The 25,322-nt window shown below is 38.9% G+C and overlaps 3 protein-coding genes and 1 long non-coding RNA gene across 8 annotated transcripts in view; 2 read left to right on the top strand and 2 right to left on the bottom strand.

Moving 5' to 3' along the window:
- Positions 1–3,372: 3,372 nt before the first annotated feature.
- On the top strand, positions 3,373–16,316 carry hook1 (hook microtubule-tethering protein 1). 2 transcript variants are annotated; one of them, XM_015054829.1, is made up of 22 exons: positions 3,373–3,527; positions 4,849–4,934; positions 5,318–5,390; positions 6,001–6,051; positions 6,178–6,310; positions 6,436–6,503; positions 6,964–7,026; positions 8,137–8,220; positions 9,784–9,947; positions 10,034–10,174; positions 10,515–10,716; positions 11,173–11,283; positions 11,401–11,488; positions 11,841–11,907; positions 11,993–12,133; positions 12,215–12,302; positions 12,725–12,756; positions 12,836–12,918; positions 12,994–13,094; positions 13,193–13,294; positions 13,391–13,459; positions 14,507–16,316. In XM_015054829.1, the coding sequence occupies exons 2-22, from the start codon at positions 4,912–4,914 to the stop codon at positions 14,663–14,665; spliced, it is 2,043 nt and encodes a 680-aa protein (XP_014910315.1). In that variant the 5' UTR covers positions 3,373–3,527; positions 4,849–4,911; the 3' UTR covers positions 14,666–16,316. The 2 variants fall into 2 exon arrangements, with proteins under 2 accessions (XP_014910315.1, XP_014910314.1); XM_015054828.1 differs by lacking the exon at positions 3,373–3,527 and adding an exon at positions 3,534–3,625.
- Positions 15,253–20,346, bottom strand: LOC106961242 (cytochrome P450 2J6-like). The gene is made up of 9 exons (XM_015054830.1): positions 20,073–20,346; positions 19,636–19,801; positions 19,406–19,558; positions 19,169–19,329; positions 18,458–18,631; positions 18,206–18,347; positions 17,922–18,109; positions 17,078–17,219; positions 15,253–16,921 (listed from the first exon to the last, which is right to left on the bottom strand). Exons 1-9 carry the CDS (start codon positions 20,262–20,264, stop codon positions 16,716–16,718), a joined length of 1,524 nt encoding a protein of 507 aa, XP_014910316.1. The 5' UTR covers positions 20,265–20,346; the 3' UTR covers positions 15,253–16,715.
- A 1,561-nt stretch (positions 20,347–21,907) lies between these two features.
- LOC106961250 (uncharacterized) overlaps positions 21,908–25,322 on the top strand; it is a 24,735-nt gene continuing 21,320 nt past the window's right edge. The window contains exon 1 of the long non-coding RNA XR_001427733.1: positions 21,908–22,559. This is a non-coding gene — a long non-coding RNA (uncharacterized LOC106961250). The remainder of the gene's footprint in view (positions 22,560–25,322) is intronic.
- Positions 22,369–25,322, bottom strand: part of LOC106961245 (cytochrome P450 2J6-like) — a 21,335-nt gene continuing 18,381 nt past the window's right edge. The window contains exons 2-9 of one of the 4 annotated variants that reach the window (XM_015054833.1): positions 24,942–25,107; positions 24,699–24,851; positions 24,449–24,609; positions 24,188–24,364; positions 23,952–24,087; positions 23,251–23,438; positions 23,027–23,168; positions 22,369–22,755 (exon numbers count right to left, since the gene is read on the bottom strand). In XM_015054833.1, the coding sequence (XP_014910319.1) occupies positions 22,580–22,755; positions 23,027–23,168; positions 23,251–23,438; positions 23,952–24,087; positions 24,188–24,364; positions 24,449–24,609; positions 24,699–24,851; positions 24,942–25,107 (1,299 nt within the window). In that variant the 3' untranslated portion in view covers positions 22,369–22,579. The remainder of the gene's footprint in view (positions 22,756–23,026; positions 23,169–23,250; positions 23,439–23,951; positions 24,088–24,187; positions 24,365–24,448; positions 24,610–24,698; positions 24,852–24,941; positions 25,108–25,322) is intronic. The other 3 variants (XM_015054834.1, XM_015054836.1, XM_015054835.1) reach the window with 3 other exon arrangements.

Raw genomic sequence — 25,322 nt, 5'->3', positions numbered from 1 at the left:
TTTCACTCCCAACGAACTCCTGGTTATGAAATCCACGAAGCAGGCACCAGCAATGATGGGATTTACCAGAGAATTTAAACTAAAGACATCAAAAATGATCTTAAATACTACTTTAGGTTGCTAACAGACCCGTGCAAGCGTTTACAAGTTTAAAGCATTAAAACACCTGTCCAGATTGAACTCAAGGTCCAATTTTAATTTACACAAAGTATGAAAAAACAGGTTCAGAAAAAGTCGAGACATTTGCTTCAGATTTTTTAAAATCTAGTTTTAGCAGAACCAGACTCAAGCTTGTATTCAGAAAACCCTTACACTGATCAGAGGACATAAAACTAGACAGATCATTTTGAATGTTGGAATCAAAGTAAAATTTAGTGTCCCATGTTGAGGAAGTCATTGTTTAGCCTCTGTTTGACATCTTCTGATGCGAGGTCTCCATGAACTTTGCAAGGATGGCTGTTTCCATGTTGCCACTGCAAAATGCAGGAAGCCTCCCATCGACAGGCTTGGTTAAGATACAGCAAGCAAGTGATGCAAACCTGCCATTTTATCCCTTGATGTAAAACTCTTTCATTTCTGGTCTGTAAATGCATCAGCAGACTGGTTGTTTTTAGTGCATTTATTCATTGTTTTTTTCCCTTCTGGTTTCAAAACTACAACCTGTTTCAAAGAACCCGTAGCACTTTTTTTCTATCAAATTAAATCATTTTATTGTCATTTTATGGTAGAACTACTTTTGCTTCCTCCGACAGTCCAAAAACATAACGGTTAGATTGTGCATGTGTGCATGTGTGTGCGTGCGCACGTGTCTGCGTGTTTGGGTACTGTATGGGTGTAAGTAAGGTCTGAAAGCATTTTTTTTTTTTTTTTTTTTTTTACTTTTTCACCATTTGTCATTTTCTGTAAATAAATTCTCAAGGTTTTTAAGTAGAGTTTGAAAAGGTGTGGAGTGGGGACACATATTTATCATCTCAACTATCAGGAGGACACTTGTCTTTACATTATCTGAGTTAAAAAGAGTTTAAAAATAAAAATCAAGAGAAAATGCTAATTTTATTCAAACAAACACCAGCTTTTGCAGTTGTCTCTGAATTTTGCCTGGTTTATGATACAACATAATTTATCAAATCAAGCAAAATCTAGAAAAAAACAACAACTTTGGATGCATTATTAACCTATGAAACAAAATTTGATTTGGTGAAAATCACAATCAGGCAGGTTAGGGTCTTCACTACTGTCGCTCATAAAAGCCTGATCGGTGTGTATGTAATGTTCTCAGTTTGACTGAGTGGTCTTATTGCTGCTTTGAAAACTTTGATGGAGTCAGCTGTGCCAAACGAATATAAAAATTCAGAGCTTTTGATGTGTAACAGAGTAAAACCAAACCATAACGACTAAATGGTAGGACTGAATGAGTTAAATGCAGCTCAGCTTTCATTATGGAAAAAGACACCAACCAGTCTTGGATCTGACTGCTCAGACAAACAGAGATAAAAGACAAAAGGTCAGTGGAACAGTGGTCACTACAATCAGACTAACTTCACACTAGTTCTGTCATCATGGTGTTTCCTGAAATTCAGTAACAACCACCAAGTTTTCAACCCAAAAGGAGATGTGTCGACAGAGAACCAAGAGATGGAGAACTCCTAATGGGGTCATATTGGTCATAAAACTAGATTTTTGCATCAAATCATTTGACAATAACTGTGTCAAAGTAAATAACCCAAAGCGGTGCTCTTGATAATGCAGCGGATGTCAGATGTGACTGCCAGTATTTCTCTCACAGAAGTTTGACATTGAACTTGAACATGACAGGCCTCACATAGTTCAGGAGTACGTGCAATGCGGGAATATCTGGGCTAATATTTACTCTGGCACCCCGCATAAAAGCTGGAGAGTCTGCTGGCTTCAGGTCATCTAAAAATAGTCGCTAGTCAGTAAGGGTCAGTGTCACAGAGGGGCAGAAATCAGATCAAACCGCAGCACTCCCCAGCTGACATTTATAACTGGCACAGAGGGGTACCGCCCCCACCCAGGGTGAACAGGTAACGACCAGTGTTCCCACACACACACACACACACACACACACACACACACACTATTACATTCAGTAATGTTCTGGTGATTTCATTTTGTAAACCATAACATAAAGCGACAATACCAACACAGAGAAAGATGGGTTCACTGTCAAAGTATGAGCAATTAGAAGTTTGGGTAGTTTGTCTAATACTTTGGCATATTTATCTTAAAATGAAGTGGTACTGCTAGAGAAGTCACTAGAGCTTCCTTAATTTAGTTAGTGAAATGTTTTAAACTCAGCCCTTAAAATGTCCTGATTATGAGTCTCTTGGTTTGTCTTAATAAAAATAAAACAAGTCTAATTTAGTCCTACTTTTTGTTGTTGTTAACCGGATAAGAAGACTTAACCTTTTTGAAACTAATAATTTTGTTTATTTTCTCAGACCTTAAACTTTGTTGTTTGGCTTTGCTCTTAAATACACTAAAGGTTTTGAATTTTTTTTTTGTCTCAGCATGCATCTGCATTATTTCTCATTATTTGGACCTAGCTGCATTTTCAGATTTAAATGTATTCAAGTCAGTTATCTTTATTATTTTTAGAAACTCAGTCTTGCTTTCATATAAACTATTTGCTTTACAATTAAAATCGACTTCATCTGAATTGATTATTCAATAATGTGATGCAGCATAGCACAATCAGAAATTATTGCCTGTCACAAAATACTGCATTGTTCAGGGAATTTTGAGGCTGACAAGGAACAGTGCTGATATCCCATAACATAATCTACAGCTAAATGGATTAACATTCCCAAAGTTTTAGTTTTCTCAGCTTTAACCAATGAGCTTTTCCAACCTCTACTAACTCTATGGATATGGATTTATTTCAAATAAGCCATGTCAAGCACAAATCAAACTTCAATAAAATATTTTTTCTGATGTAATAAATAAATGAATTACTGTTCTATAAATATATACGCGTTTTATCTTCTTGTTTTGTATAAATGAAGCATTTCTTTGTGATAACTTGTTTTTGATGTGTATTTAAATTTTTTATTATTTTTCGTGTTGGTATTTATTTCTTATTTTTAGAGGTTATTTCATCCTGAAAATTGGTGTTTTAGAAATTTCCCTTTAGTACAATAATCGAGTGAAAACTCGTTTGATCAGTGAAAGCAGGATAAAACGCTTTAATCGCTTCTTAATCACAAAGGCGTATTCAGAATCCCAATGCTGCACTTTCATTGGCTAGAACATGTGTAAATAGTTGTCGATCATATCTGAACTGAATGCTGATTGGTCAAGTCTTTGGTATCATAAACAGTCCGCCAGTAAGCAACTGAACGTCAAGTAGCTTAGCAGCAGCGTCATTCACCAACACTTTACGTGATTTCGTAGCGTAAAGTGTCCTCATTCGCTCTCGAATTACGTATATTTCGTTGGCCATTTACCTTTGGCAGCAGGTGAGGTCAAATGCAGCGGGACAGAGCGGAAGAGCTTCGTTGACACAGGTGGAGGATAATTTTTTACGTTTTTTTTTTTTTTTTACCAAAAAGGGAAGCAAATGGAAGATAGTGAAACAGCGCTGGTCGAAAGCCTGATAATATGGGTGAGTGTATTTGGTCAAGTGAAGGTGAAGCTTAAAGGACTGCGGTATTTTTGTCACCTGTGTGGTGTAGGTGGTAGGGCTCTGCGGAAAGCTAGCCGAATGAAAATAAAGAAGTTATGTTATAAGACACGGCTAATACTATCCTACGTGGTCTACAATAAACTGATAATTTTTAGCGCTTAGCGTTAGCTTGAAAGGCATAGTTACCGTAGCAACACCAAGTCAACCGGTACAAAGTGTTGCAACACGGTAAGGAACAACAGCATGTTGCAGTTAGCATTCAACATATGCAAAGATGTCAATTATGGAGCGCTGAAAGTGCCATAACCCAACAAATGCATGATCATTACACATAAAAACATAAAATAAAAGAATATTGTTCATAAATAAACGTTACATTAAAAGTGTTTGAAATAAATATAGAAAGTTGAGCGGACTAAGACTGAAAATCAATTAAATTCCCTTGCTGTAGTCATACAACTAATTGAATTAATCAGGAGTTTTTTTTTGTGCGCCTGGAATGAAAAGGGTGGAAAAAAGCTATGCAACTTATTAAATGTGGCTATATAACTCAAAAACCAGGAGAGTAACTAGTATTGTTTCAGTATGTTGACCTCATGTAGTTTATTAGATCTTACTGGGGATGTACTTGTATAAAAATATGGTCCGATATTGATATGTGATATTAAAATTGTTGACAACCACACCATTGACATTGCTTCTGTGATGCTTCAGTTAAAAATCCTGTAGTCCTGCACTCCATCACTATCACTGTACATAGTCAAATAAATACTATAGGACCAACTGCATCCCGTAGCACATACACAAACCACAAAAATGCAGCGGGACAAAAATGACAAACAAAACCTACTATACTAATGGTAAAATCAACATATTATCATCAAACCTTAGATCATGTTTCTATTTTTATTTTCACTAGGTATGTCTGTAAAATTTACAAAAAGATCTGCATTTCCTAAATGAGTAATTAAAAAACAGGTGGATTTAAAAAAAATCAGAAAAATGCACTCTTCCACAAGCTACAATACTATAAAAGTTGCAGGATACTAGTCACCTGATACCTCTTTTCACATTTAGTTTTTTGTGTATTTCTTACTATTACAAATGTTCCCAAGCACAATTCTAAATTTCTCAATAGTAGAATGGATGATAAATTAAGCTACACTATTATGCTCATAACGATCTTGTGTTTTTCCTCACAGCTGCAGACGTTCAACACTCCAGCACCTTGCAGCACAGTGGAGGAGCTCACCACAGGAGCAGCAATGTCACAGGCACTTCATCAAATGTAAGAAATCACATGTGTATTAACATTTTGTGCAATGCCCAATGATTTAAACAAATGACTAGCTGTTAAAAAGGAGGGGAATTATTACCTGAAGACTTAAAAATATGTATTCCCCCCCCTTTACATTAAATGTACTTTTAAAAAAATTTTTTTCACTGTTTTTATTTATTTTTTATTTTGTTTTGTCAAACCACTTTCCAACTATGCTAGTGAGTATAGTTGCTTCAGGCTCGGTATGTAATCTCACAGATCAGCAGTTAAAGTTTGACCTTACCTAGTGATAAATTAGTTTTATCATTAAAAACCACCCTGAATTTTAAGTTTTTCTAAAAGCTATTATGTACAATTCAACTATTTTTTTATTTACACTGTTTGTGGTGCAGAGACCCCACGTGGTTCAACGAAGCATGGACGAGCCGTATCAAAACAGATGTTGAGGACAACTGGAGACTGAAGGTACAAAGACGCATCCTCACTGTGCAGCATTGGGCCTGTCTGACTGAATGCTCTGGTTGCTCCACAGTTCATTTAATGCTGACCACAAACCTGCTCCTTTGTTGTTGCCTTTAGTCTGCATTGAATAGATTTGTTGTGATTCAAGTGTGGGATTAATTATAATAATATTAGGATTAGATCATGTTGACGGTCTAACAAAACAGTCATGATGATGACTAGAAGGCAGATTCTAGCTTGTAAGTGTGAGTTTGCTATTACTCCTTTTTTATTTAGGTTAATAAATGTTTCTGTGGCAAATATGGATTTTACCTGGAATGTGTTTGTCTTTAAAATTAGAACACAGTTATTAATTTCTCAGTTTGAGAATTACGGTATAAAGTATTAATTTTCACATAAATTAAACGGTCATAAAAAAATTGCATGTTTGGAAATAACCCAGAATATTGAGACTAACAATGTTGAGTGACATTTTTTATAATTTATAGCAAGTTGTATTCATACAGTGACTTTCACCAACATTATTGCATGTTGCATTTTGGAGCCTTAGTTGGCAATTGGTCTTTTTGATACTTTTGAAGCTGATTATATTTTCAAATCTCTCTCCTCTCAGATGAACAATCTGAAGAAGATCCTTCAGAAGGTGGTTGACTATTATAATGAGGTATGAAGTCCATAGATTCCCCCTGGCTTTCTGCAGTGTGCAGTCGTAGTTTTATATCGGTTTTCATTTGGTAATTTAGGAAGTGTTTTGTCTATAAAGGTTTTATTTTTGCCTGTGTATCGCCAGGTATTAGCTCAGGACATTTCATTCTTCCCTTTGCCGGATGTCTCACGGGTGGCAGAGCACGCAGAGCCGGTGGAGATGGGAAGGTTGCTGCAGCTCATACTGGGCTGTGCTGTAAGATGTGAGCAGCAACAAGGTTTGTCACTGCTTTTACAGTTGCAACAGATGTTATATAAATATAGTTGCTTATAATTCTATAAGTTTTTCTAAAGTAAAAACAAAAACTCCTCTTGTTGAGAAGATGTTCTCCTCTGTTGGCAGAATACATTCAGATAATTATGACCATGGAGGAGTCTGTGCAGCATGTGGTGATGAAAGCTATCCAGGAGGTTGGTTCGTTAAATTTCTCTCTCATTTAAATCAGATTTTACAGACAATTCTAGATAAAATTAGCACCTTGTTTTAATGTCTGGAAAGGTCTTTGAAAGGTGGCAGATGCAGAAGTTGTTTTGGAAAGAGCTGGATGGACCAGTCATTATCTGGGCTCTATCTTTACTGTGAACCCAAAGCAGAAAGACATTAAACCCAGTTACCTATTTATGTGTTATTGTTATCATGCTGTTCACCAACATCATTTCATATTTCATGTTATTGTTTTATCATGCAGCTCTAATGTTCATGTGTGCCAACACTGGTAGTGACCACAGGGTTATTTCCACATTTATTCTTCTATTTTGAAATGTAGGATATCATCGTAGTTGTTTTTTTTGTTTTTTGGCACCACAGGCTGATGTTTTGCAGCTCTTCTGTTGCTTATATCTAATAACCTAATGACATTTTCCTCATCAGCTCATGAAAAAAGATAATTCAGCAGCAATGGGAACAGAGCTGTCAGGGGACCCAGAACAGCAGGTCAGTAATTATTCTGTCATTTTGTCTTCTGTGTAATGTGAAGTCATTCTTCACTAGTTGACATTTTATAATCAACAATGTTCAATGTTTTGCTGTAAAAGGATGTAATGAGCTGCAGTGAATTTCAAAAGTATTCAAACCCATTGATCTTTTTCACAAATTATCACAAACTGTAATACAGAGTCTACAGATCACATTTTCCATACATCATCTGAACATGGAAAAACACAAATGTAATTCCCCCAAGACATAAACTGACAGACTGAGCCTGCTTGAATGATTAATCATTCAAGCAGCAACGGATCCCATGGTAACTCTCCAGAAGCTGCAGAGATCCCCAAGTGGATGAACGTGTTGACAGGACAAGTGCTACTCATGTTCTCCACAAACTTGGCCTTTTTAGAAGAGTGGCAAAACAAGCCTATTGTTAGGGTAAAAAAAGCCTGAAGGTGTCAGGTTCGCAGCTGGTCACAAGTGATACTGGTAACACAGGAAGTATGCGGAAGAACATCATCTGGTCGGATGACCTCTGTCTTCATGTGAAACACTATCATGTGGACTAAAACTAACAATGCACAAAAACCCCACTGTGCCATTCCCAGCTGTTCACAGTTGATTAGAAGATGGATAAAGCAAACTTGAAAACCTTTTAGAGGCGGCATAAGATACTGGGACGGAGGTTCAACTTTCAGCAGGACAACAATCCTGAACATACAAACAGAGATTTCTGGAATCATTCACATTTAGTTATATCCATGTGTTACAATGACCCAGTCAAACTCCAGTTTTATGAGTTATTCATTCAGAAGTCTGAATATAAATGTTTTACAATTATTTTAAAAAGAAAACAAATATAATTTTTTTTTATAGTTCAGTTTTTGCTACTTTGTGTCAGTCTGCATAAAACCAAAATAAAATGAAGTTTGTAGATGACGCATGACGGAGGATGTGGAAAGGTTGTTTTTCTTATAAAATGCTTTGACATGACATCTGTCTCGAATGGCGCTGCATAAATAAATAGAAATAGTTCTGATGTTTGACATTTGAGGAGAGTGTTTTCTAATGTCTGCGTGTTTTGATTGTAATTCTGTTTCTCAATCATCTTTCCAGGTGAAAAAACTCCTGGAGGACCTTTCTGAGCTCATGTCAGAAAAGGAAGCCTTAGCCCAACGCTGTCAGGAGCTGGACTTGCAGGTGAATATGAAGCTCTGTTCAGACACAAAGTTCTTCATAAAGCACTTAGGAATAAGTTTTGTTTTTTGTTTTTCCCCCAAAGTGGGCTTTGGAACATCTCATTAGTTTGCAGATTTTAACTTTCTCTGTGTTCAGACATGCATGCCTTTGGTACAGTGTAGCCCAAAGTTTTGCAACTCCCTGTAATGCTTGGCTCCATTGTCTGGAGCTGCTGTGGCAGAATGACTGTGGACTCACAGTCTGGGCTGTGCTGGCTCCACTGTGGCATCCAGCCTGTATCTACCACTGCTAGTGTGCAGGGAGACCACGAATACCACAGGGACTGATCAACTGTTTACCTCGATTCTCAGCAGATTGATTTGATCAGTTTCCTCCTGTCTTGCTTGGGTCTCTGGGCAGAGAGGTAAGTAAAGTGCAGCTCATCGTCGGGGAGACGGGAACTAAACCAATCTAAACCAACTGCTCAAATGTTTGCTCTAACTTTGCTAACAGAAGGCTCAGACAGGGTTCTGAGGAGTTATGCAATGCTTGTTTAGTAATTTTTGCAATATTCCAATATTTGAATGTGAACTATGCTAGCCATTTTGTCAGCTTCTTTAGGGGAAAGCATGCTCAGAAATCCTTGAAATATGAAGTCAAGCAATATTAAACATGACTATTTTATGTCCATATGTGTGCTTTAGGGGTATCATCTTAATAACATAACTTTAAAGTTGGGCAATGGTTTTAGTCTTCATAATTCAGTCTGTTAGTACAGTGCTGTGAAAAAGTATTTCTCCCTTACTCATTTCTTCAATATTTTTATGTATAAATCTTTCAAATCATTAGAAAATTTGATATTTACTGAATGGAAAAACTGCATAAACCAATTTGGTTTTACATGAACAAGAAATTGTTACCTTGACCAATCAGTTAACTGTGTTCAACCAAGAAAGCTAAGTTCGGTTCTGCTAGCCCCACCCCACACGAGACTACGGCCAAACCTTTAGAATCAAGAAGTGACTTGAACCTATGTGACAACATGAAGTAGACTAAAAAGTCTAAAAAAATAACACTTTGCCCCCATAAACAAAGAAATTCAGTAATGGATGAAAACCAAAGGGTTCTGCAGCCATTTTAAAGGCATATCCACAATTAAATAAACTTAGAATGGTGGTGAATCTTTCCTGGAGTGGCTGACCTTCTTAAATTACTCCACGAGTGCATCAGCACCTCATCCAGAGGGTCAAAAGAAGCCAGAACAACATCTGAAACCTGACTTGTCTCTCTTAAGATCAATGTTTTTGATTCAACAATGTGAAAATATACAGCATAGCCATACATTGGAGTAGCTCAAGGTGAAAACCACAGTGCTATGTTTGCTCTAACAGATGAGAGAGGAGTTGTCTTTTGTTGCTCTAAGTTCTGTCTCTTTTAATACTCAGATGTAACTTTTCTGCTCTGCATGCTGTCATTGACCAGCAGGAACTTTAACGCTGCAGCTCCTTTCTGCTTACTTTAATCCACATCAACTGGCACAAAACTCCTAGTGAGAGCTGCACTGACATTCTTGTTCCTGGTCAGGTGGCCGTTCTCCTAGAGGAACGAAACAGCCTTCTGGCCGAGAACGATGTCCTAACAGACCGAGCCAGCCAGTTGGACACATTCGATGACCCCAGCACGCCATCGGGCAGGAAACACAGTCAGCTGCAGCAGCAACTGGAGACTCTGCAGGAGGAGAACTTTAGGTTGTTTACTGTGGCTTTAAATGCACCTCAGCTGTGTATTTGCAGCGAAGACCAAATGCTCATGTGTGTGCGCGTGCTACCTCTAGGCTGGAAGCTGCCAAGGATGACTACAGGATCCACTGTGAGGAGCTGGAGAAGCAGCTGGTTGAACTTCAGCATCGTAACGATGAGCTCACCAGTCTGGCAGAGGAATCACGGGCTCTCAGAGACGAACTGGATGTTCTGAGGTTTGTGTTTGTCAAACAAATGCTTCCAAAGTTGTTCTTTTTGTTATTTCCAATAAAGTTAATATCTGTACAACAATGATTTCTAAACTGCAGTTTAACTTTTCTAGCTTCTATTCACTCCTAAATGCTTTGATCTGTGTGTCACCCTAATCCTCTACCTCAGTAAACAATTAGTTTACAGGCAAAATGGCCTGCACGTCCATTTTACAGCAAACACATCAATGTTTATAAACGTCCAAAGAGTATAGATGCTTTTGCAAACAACTACTACAAACTACACTCCAGTCTCACTGCAACATTTGACTTATTTACTGGAAATAATTGTGTTGATCTTCTTCAGGAACTGCTCAGATAGAGTGGTGATCCTGGAGGCATCAGTGGAAACCTACAAGCGTAAGCTGGAGAATCTCAGTGACCTAAAGCGGCAGGTGAAGCTGTTGGAGGAGAACAACATGACCTACATGCAAAATAGCGTTGCTCTGGAGGAGGAGCTGCGCAAAGCAAACGCCGCCCGCGCACAGCTGGAGTCCTACAAAAGACAAGTAAAGAGCTTACTCTTATTGCAGGATTAAATATCATTTTTTGATTATATGTCATGTAATTTGCATTTGGAGAATGTACTTCGTACCAAGCATATAGGGCTGCAGCTAACGATTATTTTAGTAATTGATTATTCTATTGACTATTCTCACAATCTGATAATAAATTGCCACACTTTGCAAATTTTTAGTTCAACCTCTTAAGCATTTTTATTCAAGATTGTATAATACTATGTTTACAGACAAATGCAAATCTTAAATGCAAAATGTTTATTTTTTTGGACAGGTTTGGTTTAATATCTGCTAATATTCTGTCAGTAAATTATCTTTTTTTTTTGAGTTTGTACGCTTTAGTTAACAATTAATCAATTACTTAATTCGCTGACGTTCATTTCAATAATCGATTAATCTTATTAATTGTTTCAGCCCTACAAGCAGATTTGTTTTTTGTTTCCAAAGGTCCAGGACCTCCACAATAAGTTGTCAGAGGAAACCAGACGTGCAGACATCATGGCGTTTGAGATGAAAAAGTTGGAAGAGAAACATGAAACTGTGTTGAAAGAAAAAGAGGTTCAACATCTTATAACATTTCACCATCAATATGAGCTATATATTGGCTTTGCTTAACACCTTTACCTTTAAAAAACAAAAAAAAACAAAAAAACTTTACATCTCTTACACCGTTAGCGGATCATCATTGAACGAGATTCTCTGAAGGAAATCAACGAGGAGCTGCGATGCACTCAGGCTCAACAGGACCAGCTCTCACAATCAGGTACTACGTCAATCAATTAGTGATGCTTTTTATTATTTACTAACTTATTTACTACCTAAAGTACTTTGGAAATGATTTATCCTCACACTGATTTCTGTTTTTGTCACTCAAATGTGTTTCAAGTAAACAAATAATCAGCCTGACAACAACAACTTATTAGGTTTAGAGGGCAAGCAAGTTACTTTTATCATCTTGTTCTTAAGGACTTAAATTGTTAGAAAGCTGTTTTTCTGTTTACTTTGTCTGGATGAAAAATATAAGTATGGAGAAAAAAAACCCAGCAAAAACAGAAGAAAACTGTAAGGGAGTAAATACTTTTTTTTCCCACATCATTGTACCTTTTTGTACTTAGGGATTCTTCCCTCTGGCAGCCCCAGCCACGAAAACCTGGCAGCTGAATTAATTCCCATTGAGTACAGGTAGCATTTTACTGCTTCATTGTATGCATTTGTGTTCTTTCCGCTTCAATGCTGTGTGTGATTCCGGATTGTCGTGGTTATTTAGAGAAAAGGTCATCAGACTGCAGCATGAGAACAAGTTGCTGAGAGTGCAGCAGGAGGAATATGAGCAGGAGAAGATTGCCACCCTGCAGACCCAGCTGGAGGAAGCTGAGAAGACCCACAGCAAACTGGACACAGAGAACAGGTGTGCTTCATTCGTGCTCCTTTTGTGTTGATTCTCTTTCTGCATGTTGACGTTTTTTTCTGTTTGCTGCTTCATCTTCAGATTGAGCCAAGAGCGCATCAGTGAGCTGCAGCAGCAGGTGGAAGAGCTGCAGAAGGCTCTGCAGAGTCAGGCGGCCAAACCAGATGATGTGAGGATTCAAACCTGCTCTATCAGCAAAACACAGAGTTACAGTGTAGTCTGAACCCGGATTGGAAAAAATGACAATTGAGTGAGAGAGAACAGGGAGTGGAAAATATAAAATTTTTTCCTTCTTGACAAATACTTTTTCACTCCCTTTGTTACTAAATTACTTAGTGACTTAATTACTTAAGTTCCTAGTTACTAACTTAAATATTTAGTTCATTTGCTTACATACTTACTCACTTAATTACTTGCTGTATGAGTAGTTTGTATTTAGTTACTTAGACTCTCAGTTACTTACTTGCATAAGTAGACATTTGAGTTTGACAAAGTATGTGATATGGACATGAAAAATGAGGAAGAGCCTTCAATAGAGAGGCTTCACCCAGGATGTTTTGCTCAGTTTTGACACACATTTTTCATTTTCAGTCAAATCTAAAGAGGAAACTGGATGCCCACATGTAAGTGAGTTTGCTCTCAGACAGAAATACAAGCTCGTGTTCTCCAGTAGGTGGAAGTGGATCTCTTGTTTTTCCTCAGGTCCCAGCTGAACGAGGCTCAAGATGAAATCATGAAGAAGAAAGAGCTTCTGGAGGACCTTCAGCCTGACCACACCCAGACATGTACGGCTTAAAAGTTTTAACGCAGGTGTGTTGTTCTTTCAACATCTAATAGAAAACTGACTTGTTGCTTCTCAGCTTTGAAAGTGGATGAGCTGATGGCTGCTCTGAAAAAGAAGGACGACGACATGCGGGCCATGGAAGAAAGATACAAGATGTACCTGGAGAAGGCGCGGAATGTGAGTTAAATTAATTTAACATTGGTAACTCTTAAAGGTGAGATGAAATCAAGTTACTCATCAGTATTTTCATCTTGACCCCTGCTTTTCCCTTGAAGGTAATCCGAGCCTTGGACCCCAAGCTGAATCCTGCCACCGCTGAGATCCAGGCTCTCAGAAGCCAGTTGGCAGATCGGGACAAACAGATTCTCAACCTTGAAGTAATTGCACCTTTACTTAATTGATTCTAGTATGAGTTTGCAAACAATTTGAGTATTGCATTCATTAATTGTGATGTTGAATGTGTTTTTTCCTAGCGTCAATGTGAGCAGGCCAGGCTAAGAGAGTATGAGGAGAAGCTGCTTGTTACAGCTTGGTATAACAAAGTGAGTTGTAACGGCTTTAATTAAAAATGTATACTATTCACAGTGGAGGCATTTACTGAAGTGATTGAGAGAGCTTTACAACACTATCAGACTTGGTTAGCAGCATAAAAAACCACAATTGTTATATTCTTTTTGTAGACATTGACAGAGTTTCTGTTTGGGATCTAGTTTCTGACACTAAACAAGGTTGAGCTGGTTTCATGCAGAACATAATATTCATCAGTAGAGGTGCAATAACAAACGGTCCAAATGAAATGTCTAACTTCATACTGAACAGTAAATGCACCATTGTAGTCGCTAAATATCATGATGTCAACAACCATCTTCAGTCTGGGTGTTTCTGTGAGATGATTTGGTTAACTATATTCAGTTCTCTATCGGTGGGATGTAAATAAAGTTAAAGGAATCGCTGAGGAATAAAAGCTGCATAAAACTAAACTTTTTCTAATACATGTCGCAATGTGTCTCAAGTTTACTGATGCAGTGAGACGGCGAGTGAGAGCTAAACTTTCAGCAGATAACATGAAGTGGCTTTGATTTAGCTTGTTGGAAAATAAATAAATCCTGTTAGTGGTGCAAGCAAACAGTTTTATCTGACACTAGAAGTTCAGAACAACTCAGAATAACAGTATTTAAATCACTGAGCTATTAACGCAACATTAGCAGATACCAGGAGACTGTTGTTACATTTAGTGATGTTTTTTTTTCCAACTGAACATCGTATATGTTTTTATGTTACCTTTGTTAAAGCCAGCTATCAATCAGCACAGAAGATGTTTTTGTTTTCATTCTTTCCTGGTGACTTCTCTCACACGTGATGTTGCCTCCGCATTAAGATAATGAATGATTGCTTTACAACAGGTGTGCTCGGTAAAAGTGTTGATTACTGTTTTTAGGACTTCTGGTATTATTGTTCTCTAAAGAGACAGACTTGACTAATGTGGGTATCAGCAGGTCAAAATTACGATCAGCACATCTCCACTAATGACATTTTCAGTATTCTTTAAATCAGTTACTACAATTTACCTCTGATTTCTGTGCTATTAGAGTTTGAGTTTTCAGAAGTTGGCCATGGAATCTCGTCTCGGAGGTCGCGGCGCCGCCACGTTCTCACCCGGCCAGTCCTTCCTGACGCAGCAGCGGCAAGTCTCAAACGCCCCACGCAGGGCCGCCTCCGTCAGCGTGCCTGCCCCTACCTCCAAATAGACTGTCACCGTGCCACAGCACCTCACATCAGCTAAACTAGGCAAAAACACACAACAGTGTAAGCACTCAAGTGACCTTAAATGATTCTGCTGTCAGCCTCTGAGGAAGGACAGGCTGCGTGTGATCAGTGAGCACTTATCAGACCCATCCCAGGTCAAAGCAGAGGTTGTGTTGGTATACCCTGCTGTGCATTTGCCTGAAGGACAGAGACTTTACCCCGAGTCGAACTCACAAGCCAAAGCTAGATGTAGATTTGCAACGACTATCCTCTCTGCCCTGTGATTTTTTTTTTTTTTTCACCCTCATATTTAGCTTCTATAACATAGCTCTCCTTGTATTGTGTTAAGGTCAGAAATGAAAATCCTTGTGGAAATGAGGCCTGCTGTTTTAGCTTTAGTTTTAGTTTAAACCGCTGAAATCAATCAAATGAAATGATTCTACAAATATTTAAGAAATGTTGTCACAGTGGGAACACTTTAAAAGGTGCGGTGTAATCCAGCAGCATGAATAGATTTGATCCAGCCATATCTGGTGCCGGCCACCAAGGATTTCTAAGCATTAAACAAACACTTGTAGTTTTCTTTTTGTCCTATAATTGAAAAGTTTATGATTTCAAATGCTTTTTGAAAAAAATTAACTCTAACACTTGAGGTGCTGCAATAAGAAATCTGGGAATAGTCCATTATCTTTTCTATATGCTCTCGATGGGAACTGATGGGCCTTTTTGTTTACTGTGTGTGTTGATTCTTTAAGTCAATTAATATGTTACTGATACAGAAATGAATGATTCAACACCAGCTGTTCGTGCAACCACCACATCCAGGTCGAACACTTTCACAGCTCCTGCAAATTGTAACACTAAAAGTTTTAGCACATGTCAATGTTTTCTTTTAGGATGCTGATTAAAAGAACATTTTGAAAAGCACTTATTGTCTTTGCACTGAAAGTGATCAGTCTGACACCACGTAGTTAAATATCCACCACCCTGCAAGAATATTTAGTTTTTTCACGTTTTGACACGTAGCGACGGCAGACACAGGCTAGTTTTATGGTGACCTTTTGAAGATGGACTATTATAAAGTTCTTTACAAATATCTGAAAAGTGGGGAGTGCATATGTATTCACTCCTCAGTCAATTCTCTGTCAAAACATCTTAAACTGTGATCTCAATTATGAATGCAGTCAATACAAAATGCTTGTCCCACTTTTCAGATATTTAGTCAGTCAAAATGTGTGTTATTCCTTACACTTCATATTGTGTTTGTCACAAAACATCCCCCCAAAAAAGAATTAATTGAAATTTGTGTTTTTTAGAAGGTGTGTGAATTCCTTTTCATGACATTGTAAGCTGTTCAGGTTTAGCAGCCTCTTTGCCTTTTCTCTGTTTGTCAGCAGCACATGAGATGTTCTGTTTTACGGCCACATGTGGTTTATACATGTATGTCACTTGAATCTCTTTCTTTGCAGCCAATTGTTATTGTAAATTGCTGACTTAAAGGCATAGTCATTTAATAAAATAGACTGTACAATCAGGTAGAAGGTACACAGCAACCTGCATAATGCTAAATGTTTGTAAGTAACTTATTAAAGAAATGTATAATGAATTTTAGAAAATTTAATAGCTTTTTTGCTGAATAAATTCTTTTTCAAATATTGCAGTTCATTTTTTATTTATGTTTTGTCAAATCTCAATCCTCACTAGATTATATTAAGGAAGCCGTGACTGATATAAGAAAGCGATTATATTATCACATCATCCAGCATCAGTAGACTAACGACAACAAAAAAAAAAAAGCAGAAATGAATCTAATCATAAACAATTTGTCAACAGGCTCTGAAAACAAAAACCTTGAGTTTGAGAAGATTAATGATTGTTGACTGGGATAAATGTTGGTAATCGGATACATTTTTATATATAGATTCGTCTGAAGAAGGAGCATGTTGTATCTGATCCATCAACATCGCCTGGTTAAAAACACTGATGTTTCTGCAATTTGCCAAAGTAACAACAGATCCATTTTCTCAAAGTGCCTGTTGTCCATCCTGCAGCTTATGCTTTTTCACATGTAGCCTTCAAGTCAAAGCGGGGTTTTGCAAAGATCTTGAATGGATGTGGTGCGCGTGTGGCTCCAGTTATCCCTTCTGCACTCAGCTCAACGCCGTCCGGAGTGGAAAAGTGAAACTTCTGGAATAAGATGACGAAAAACAGGAAGAGCTCCATCCTTGCCAGACCTTCACCTAGACACGCTCGCTTTCCTGAAGAGAGAAAAAAACGGTACCATCATCATTATCCTTTAAACGCATGGTTTCTGTTTCCTCTTGAATCATTTTTACCAGTGTACCTTTCCTGTTCAAAATCATAATTCCAAACTAAGTTTATGTGCAGAGGTATCACTTAAATGCAGTTGTTACCGGCGGAGAAAGGTAAAAATGCCTCCTTCCTTATGAACCTGCCGTCTTCATCCAGGAAGTGTTTGGGGTTGAAGCTGTCAGGGGTCTCCCATTCGTTCTTGTCAAAAAGAACAGAGGTCAGGTTAGGCATCACAGCCGTCCCCTGCAAAGAAAGAAAACGGACTTATGAGACGACAAGAGAGGGAGAAAATCTGGAAACTGGGGAAATAATTCTGTCATGGGCTCATATATTATATATTTTTTACATGATGTGTAAAGTGTTTTTGTCTATCTGAGCAATGTTGGTCAATTACATTGTCGTTTACCTACAATGAGAAACAGAAAGGCCTCAAAGGTAAATGGGGAATATTTTTTTAAAATCCGAATTTGGGAGTCTTCCCCACAAAAACCTACTCGGGTGGGAAGTTTGAGTGATGAGGCTAAGTAGGTATTCCAAACTTTTAAATCTGAATATAAACTTTTAGATATCAAAATAAAAACAACTAACAATTTAAATGACAGATTGCAACAATTAAAGTCTGGAAGTGGTCTTGAAAAGAATCACTCAAATACTGGTTGCAGAAGGAAATAGAAAAAAAAAACAAAGTTGTTTTGTGGTGATACATTTTTTTCAGAAATTTGCTAATGTCAAGTATCAAATGGTGATTCCCAGAATATAATGAAGTGTTTGATCCTGAATTGTGCAAAGACTTTACAACTAGAGCAACTAAAGTACACGGTCTACATTACATATTGATTGTACTATTCTTCGTGGCAGATAAAATCACCCTGTGAGACTTTTGCTTGTTTAAAACATTTAAATGCGAGATCCTGCAGACGTGTTCAGGGGGATGATCAGACACACCTTTGGTATGAAGTAACCGCCCAGCACTGTGTCCCTGGCAGCCATCCTGAGTGCGTTGAGGGGAACAATGTTTCCCATCCTCTGGATCTCGTGGATGACGGCGTCAGTGTAGGGCATGTTGGATCTGTCTGCCATGGTGGGCTGGCGGCTCTGTCCGACCACTTTGTCTATCTCTTCCTGGACTTTGTCTACAAAGCAAATCAAATCCAGTTGCTGACCAGCATGTGGCAGTCTTCCTCAGGTAATCTGATCTGTTGGTGAACATGGTTGTGATCTGAGCTCACCCTGGATGTGTGGATGTTTCATAAGGTACAGGAGTCCCCACTGCAGAGTCTTTGAAGTAGTCTCACTGCCAGCCAAGAACAGATCAAGACAACACAGAACCAGGTTTTCTTCCACAAATCCCACATCCTGCTTTCTGTTGTGCTGTTGAGATACAATGAAGACACAGATACACAGTCGGGTCTTAAATCTGATATGTCACAGCCTTTTTTTTTTGTTTGTTTTTGTTGGTTGAACCAAAGCGAGTCCCATACTCTTTCTTCTATAAGGAAGTTGTCGATGTAATCTTGTGGGTTGCTTAGATCCAGATCCAGCTTGTGTCTTTCTATCTCTTTCCTGATGGATGCCTTCAGAGATCTGCAGCTGCTGAAGATGCCATTGTGAGGCCCTGGCAAGTGTCTCATTATTGCTGGGAAAGCATCATAAAGCTGTCAAGAGAGGAAAAAAAAATAAGGGCATCAAAATGCACTACTGCAAAAATAAAATGTATTACTTTCTGACTTTTACACTATCAGTGGAATTTTAGAGAATAGCTTCTTTTAATACTTTGTACAGTTTGGGGAAACTTTTATGGTAATCTCCTTTTGCAGCAACAGTTACGATCATGTGAAACCGATTGTTTTCTCGCCCTACTGGAAGTTAAGGAAGGTTTGGATAAGAATGAAGCACTCCTCCATTGTCAATGTTTCAAACATCCTAATGCTGAGCCAGAAACATTGGTTCCCATAATCCCTGTGAGAAACTTTGGATAACTCAGTAAAAGTGGGTAGTGACTCTGTCTAGTTAGGTCAGACCAGACTGAACATGCCTGCTTGCTGTTCTCATTCTTTTAAGAATCAATAAAGTGTTGTTTGAGTTAAAATCACCAATCTCTGCTTGGTAACATCGTGTGAGTTTATCAGGGGACTCTCCTTTTTCATTTTTTTCCCATTACAGTACACCCTGCAGCTTTCTCTGTAACTTACCAGGGCCCATATTGAGCCTTCCAGGTGGGCTATGTCTGTCATATTCCTCAGCATGCTCTGGAGGTCCTGGTCACTGTAGTCAAACCTTCTCCCAAACACAATCTGGCAGATGATGTTGGACACAGCGTTGTTCAGAAGTGGCACCGGGTCAAAGGATTTACCTAGCAAGAAGACTAAAGTCTTTAAGTACAAGATGCTATCTGTGCAAAATCTGGTTTGTTTTCCACTGCTGTCAACCTTCCTCCTGCTCCATCGCCTCCTGCAGGTGTCGACTCTCCTGACAGATGTTCGTCTCCATGGAGCCCTTGACGATACCAAAGGTACGCAACATGGCCATGGCAAAGCGCCGCTGCCTCCTCCACACCTTCCCATTGCTAAAGAAAAGGCCACCTAGAAAAGGCAAAGAAATCAAACATTCCTCAAGCGTTGGTTGCCCTGACGCTCTAAATCTGACCAACCTGACTCACCTGAGTCTCCTGAGTAAATCCTGGTTGCCATTGGACTGTGAGGCCGGTCTGCAAAGTTTTCTGCCTGTGTTACCAAAGCCTCTTTCACCGTCTTCCACCCGGACAAGAACACTGTTTTGTGTCTTCCCAGACGTATGCAGAACACATTCCCATAAACATCAGCAAGCTGTGATTGCAGAATCAGAGTAGAAGGGTTCTATTGTGGAGCATGTGACTCTAAAATAATGCAGTCAATTTGTTGTTGACACTGTCACCAATCGTTAATTTATTTTTTTGTGTGTGCATTTTTTGTATTAAAACATCTTTTAAAAAAAAAGTAAGAAATGGTAGACATTTATGAAAATTTGCAATTTTTTTATGTCAGACAACTGTGTTAAAATGCTGGATTACCGATATATTCTTATTTCTGCTTCTTTTTTCTTTTTTTTTTTTTTTACCTTAGTGAGGTAAATATGAGGCTGCTTGGATTCAATGCTGAAGATGTTCCCAAAGAAAGGAAGTGCAGGCGGTCCTGGTGGAAAGTGAGGCGGATCCTTTTTGTTGAACAAATTTACGATGATTAGGATTGTAAAAATCAAAACCAGCATCCATGTGAGGCTGAACCACTGACACAAGCTGCAGAGCCACATTGTCACAGTGAGGAGAGGAGGGAAGAAAGAAGGCTTATCAAGATTTCTGTCCACGTGGTTCTGAGATGGGCTGGTCCTCTGCTGACTCTAGGTCTGGTAAATGTGAAGTGTGTGACTCAATCAGTCTACTCACTCACTCATTTGTTATGTGCATCTGCTTTGGTCAGCTGGGTTTCACAGATTTGGGGATTGTTTGTGTTTTATGATATTTCAGTAATATAAACATTTAGAATGAATTTTCAGAAACAGGATAGGAGACTGCAGGTCATTCAACTCTATATTCTCTTATTTCTTTTAGTGAAGTGTATGTCTGCCATTTTTACTTGAACCAACCAGCAGATGTCAGCAAAGTAAAATATTTGTGGATTTGAAGCCATGATGTGAAGTAGTAATTATTTACTGATGATCTGCTGAGGTTGTACTCTGCCTGTCACCCACTGACTATCAGTGCAAAGTCATCCTGACTAAGGCAAGGGATGCATATTTATTCGCCTTGATCATGATGGCTTCGCTCCAATGTTTTGCAGCATATCTGCCAGACATAAAAATGCAGCTGTCAGCTTCCCCATGAGAGCCCTCCTCCAGGCCCTGAAGACCAGCTTCATGAGTGCTAATAAACAGCTTTGATAAAAAGGAGCAGATTCTTTCCTTAAGAAGTCAGTTCTGCTCCTCTTGACTCAGAAGGATTACTTGCCAATGCTTCAGAAAAGTCCTCACTTCTCTCCAAGTGAGTCTGTAGAAGTTCTTGACTGTCTTTGTGGAAAGGACTGCACAACTCTTGCAAAGGCAGAGACAGATTTTGACTCCATCAGTGCAAGTCAGCGGTGTTTGCTCATGGTGAGCTGTGTTCACTTGACTCATTCGCTGGACTCCTTTGTTTGTACAGAGATACCAAATATCTTACCTCAGGAGCAGCAACCATCCAACTCCTAAGTGTTGACGGGTCATCGTTGTGCCCAACGGTACCACCATGATTGCTTTGGGCTGCTCTTCATCTTGGTCGAGGGCCATTGCACAGTGTGCTGACATCACTCTATTAACTTTGCAAGATCTCATCACTGCCCCAGTCCTGTACTAAAACATGTGAAAAATGTCTCCATTGGATTCTCTGACTCAAATAGTGTATGCATACACCAGTTATTTAGTTCAGTAGTTGCTTAGATAAGAGTTGAAATGAATCGAAGTCATCCTGAATGCTATGTTAAAATCCCAATTATAGACTATGACAATTAAAATAGTGCTTCTCTTTAATGTGGTTAGAGAGAAACAGTTTTATCTTAAAAATGTCTACTACTAATAATAAATACATAATTTAATTAATACACATCTTGCACGCCAGCTATCTTGGGTTTGTGTGTGGCCAGCAGCATTTATGAAAAGAGTAGACCTTACACGTACCAAGTATCATGCTTGCGTCACCATTTGAACGATTCTTATGAAATTTGTAATTTCCACCTTACTAGTCGTGTAAAGACAAAAGGCAAGGACCGCCTCTTTTTCCGTGGCCTGACCCTTATTGAGAACTTGTTAGCTGTTCTTAATTAGATTTTACTAGTGAAGGAGTTGAACTCTGATCAGAGCACAGGAAGCAGTCGTTGCTTCTATGTAAAAAGTTGAATAGATGAGAAAACTGCCAGACCTCATGGGTTCTGGGTCATACAAGGGTACAAACTACATTCCACATGTGAGTCCTTTAAGACAATTGCCAGGTTAAGCATTTTACCCAAGATGTCTTCAGGTCTCTGTTATTACAGCTGCGGAAACATCTTAACATTATCTGGAAACTTCTTTAATGGAAAAACACATCTTGCAGAAATACAAAAACACAGCAGATATAATCAGTAAATAAATGGTAAAAAGTATCATCAGTTCCATCAAAGACGAAATAAGGCTAAAAACGAAATTTTCCATTACAGCATCATAATTGTTGCATAGTCATTTGCTGTGCTCTCCTAATACAGCCAAAACAAAGTTTGCTATAAAATAATTCCTCAACAATACAGCTTATTCATTCAGTCTGTGGATAAATATACAAATTTCTGTATTTGGTATGTTGCTTTTACTCTGTTCAATAAAACAGAGGATGCAAACATTTCGCAAACAATTTTTTCAGTTTCAGATTTATTTTTAGGGAGACACTGTTGTTTAAGACAAATTCTTGCTCTCTCCTATTTGGAGTCAGGGCAAAGTATAATGTTGTTAATGGTGATTAATTCGAACCTCACTCAACATGCTTTCTTAACAAGCAGATATGCCAGAATCATTATGGTCAGTCCTCTGACGAGCAGAAACCAGGTCTGGTGAAAATCCTCAGCTCAGCGGACCTTCGCAGACACCTTGTAGGGATGAGGCACTCGTGTCGTTCCAGTGATTCCTTCAGTGCTCAGCTCAACTCCGTCAGGAACAGAGAAAGTGAACTTCTGCAGTAAGCCAACAAAGAACAGGAACAGCTCCATCTTAGCGAGGCCTTCACCAAGACACACACGTTTCCCTGCAGGGCAAACAAAGACACACACCATGTTTTTAATGTGAAGACAGAGATATTTATTCAAAATGTTATTCTTGAAAAACCTAGGTGGAGCACTAAAAAATTTTCATCAAAGGTTTTAAAAACTTTCCTTTAATCTTAGTCAGACCCGTCCCATGCAACCAAACCATGCTGGTTTGACATTGGTCGACAATGGTTTCATGACATTGTCGGCACGGCATTTTGGTCATGCTAACAACTCAGTGACATGGTCATAAATATCAGAGTGCTGTACCTGCAGAAAATGGTAGGAATGCTTCTCTCTTCACAAACTTCCCATTGGCATCCAGGAAGTGTCCGGGGTTGAAGGTGTCTGGAGTTTCCCATTCAGATTTGTCAAACAGTACAGATGTCAGCATGGGCATTAAAGGTGTGCCCTGAAAAATCCAAAGTATCAGTCAGTCATTGATGAGAAAACACTTTTTAATACATTAACCATTTACTGTTCAGTAAATTTACCTTTGGTATGAAATAGCCACCCAGAGTTGTGTCCTTGACGGCGACCCTGAATCCATTCAGAGGAACAATGTTTCCCATCCTCTGGATCTCATGGATCACAGCATCAGTGTACGGCAGGTTCTGTCTGTCGGCCATGGAGGGTTGGCGACTCTGTCCGATCACTCTGTCAATCTCTGCCTGGACTTTCTCTGTGAAAGGATTTAAATATGAGGAATTAGGCTCAGATTTCCTTTCTCCATTTAAAACAAGGCACGTGTTTTACTTTGATTCATATCATGGAGAGAGTAGACACAGCTGAACTCTCTGCTGAACCTTTTGACTTTGGAAAATACATTTTTCAGCATCTTTCCATCACACTTGAAACGCATGTTGTATTCAGTGGTGCAGCTCTTCTGACCAGCGTAAAATGGTCAGTTTTTAAGTTACTGAACTACTAAAAAACAGTTAATACTTCTCGACAACATCATATCTAACCTCTCTGGTGTGTATCCTGGTCTTTTTCATTAGAACAAAGTTTTAATGGACCTCTAAAAAGGTCTTATTACACTACTCCAGGACATCTACGGTCCTGCTGTTTGCAGACTGTGTGGGTCTAACACACTATGTCCCTAAGGTTTGTGGTCACAATGTGGTCACACCTTGAATCTGAGACATTCAAGGTGTGTTGTTACTTTTGAAAGGCGCTGTACAAAGTCACTCACCTTGAACTTCAGGGTATTTTGTTAGGTAAAGCAAAGCCCAAAGCAACGTGGTGGCTGTTGTTTCTGTGCCTGCCACCAAGAGGTCAAAAGAGCAGAAAGCCAGATTGCCCTCTGTGAAGCCCAGGGAGTCTTTGTGCTGCACCAACATAAAAACACAGGTTGGTTAATGATTCACAGCTGGACAGAAATCAGTTTGATTAAGGGGGAAGCAGCTTCAGTGGTGGTGGTCTACGTACGTTCTCCATTTCAATGAGGAAAGTGTCGATGTAGTCTCTGGGGTTGCTGGGATCCAGATCCTTCTTGTGCTTTTGTATTTCCTCAAGAAGCATGTCTTTTACTGCGTTATAATTGCTAAAGATTTTGTTGTGAGGACCTGGCAGGTATTTCATCACTTGAGGAAATGCGTCATAAAGCTGTTTGTATCCACAGAAATAATAAACGACATAATAAAAATCTCACCTGTCAGAATAAGTGATTCATTCAGTTAACTGGCTTACTTGACCCCATATGCTTCCTTCCAGCTGAACACCTTCAGACATGCACTTTAGCATCGTCTGAAACTCGTGGTCACTGTAGTCAAATCTCTTTCCCATGACAAGTTGGCAAACAATGTTGGAGACGGCATTGTTAAAGAGGCCTGCTGGGCTGAAAGGTTTACCTGAAGAAGAGTTTTGAAGAATATATTTAAAAAAACAACACTTGCACATTAATATCAGTAAAGAGCCATTTACATTGCATCTATCCTACCTTTCTCACTCTCTATTTCCTCCTGCAGGTGTCGGATCTCCTCACAGATGCTGAGCTCCAGCGTGTTTTTGCCCAGGCCAAAGGTCCGTAAAGTAGATAAAGCAAAACGTCTCTGTTTCTTCCATATCTCTCCATTGCTTGCAAAAAGACCACCTATATATAAGTCCACAAAGTTGTAAACATTATTAGCCCTTCGATTTATATACTCTATTGTGCACCGAGAAATAGAAACTGATTTCACACCTGAGGGCTCAGTGTAAAACTTGTCAAAGATTGCATTTTGTGGCCGATCCACAAAGTTCTCAGCTTGTGTCACGATGGCCTCTTTCACCATCTTTTGGCCGCTCACAATCACCATGGACTGCCGGCCGAGGCGAAAGCTGAAGACGTTCCCGTAGACGTCAGCCAACTGTGGACGGAAAATGAACAGTATTAAAACTGCAGAATTTTATTTTATTAATTTTTTTTTTTTACAGTTCAACCACATGGCGTCACTAACTGCGTGCATATAGAGCTTCCTACAAAGTTTTAACATTCGCTTTTTCCAAATAAACTGTTTGAGTTTCCTTTAGTTTAGCGGTTCTCAAAGTGGGCGGTACCGCCCCCCAGGGGGCGGTACCGCCC

Source organism: Poecilia latipinna, unplaced genomic scaffold (assembly GCF_001443285.1).
Source record: "Poecilia latipinna isolate Pla-1442-1.1 unplaced genomic scaffold, P_latipinna-1.0 Scaffold1281, whole genome shotgun sequence".
In the NCBI taxonomy this organism is placed as follows: domain Eukaryota; kingdom Metazoa; phylum Chordata; class Actinopteri; order Cyprinodontiformes; family Poeciliidae; genus Poecilia; species Poecilia latipinna.
The sequence above is the reverse complement of the archived record's forward strand: the minus strand, read 5'-3'. Positions and strand labels throughout refer to the sequence as shown.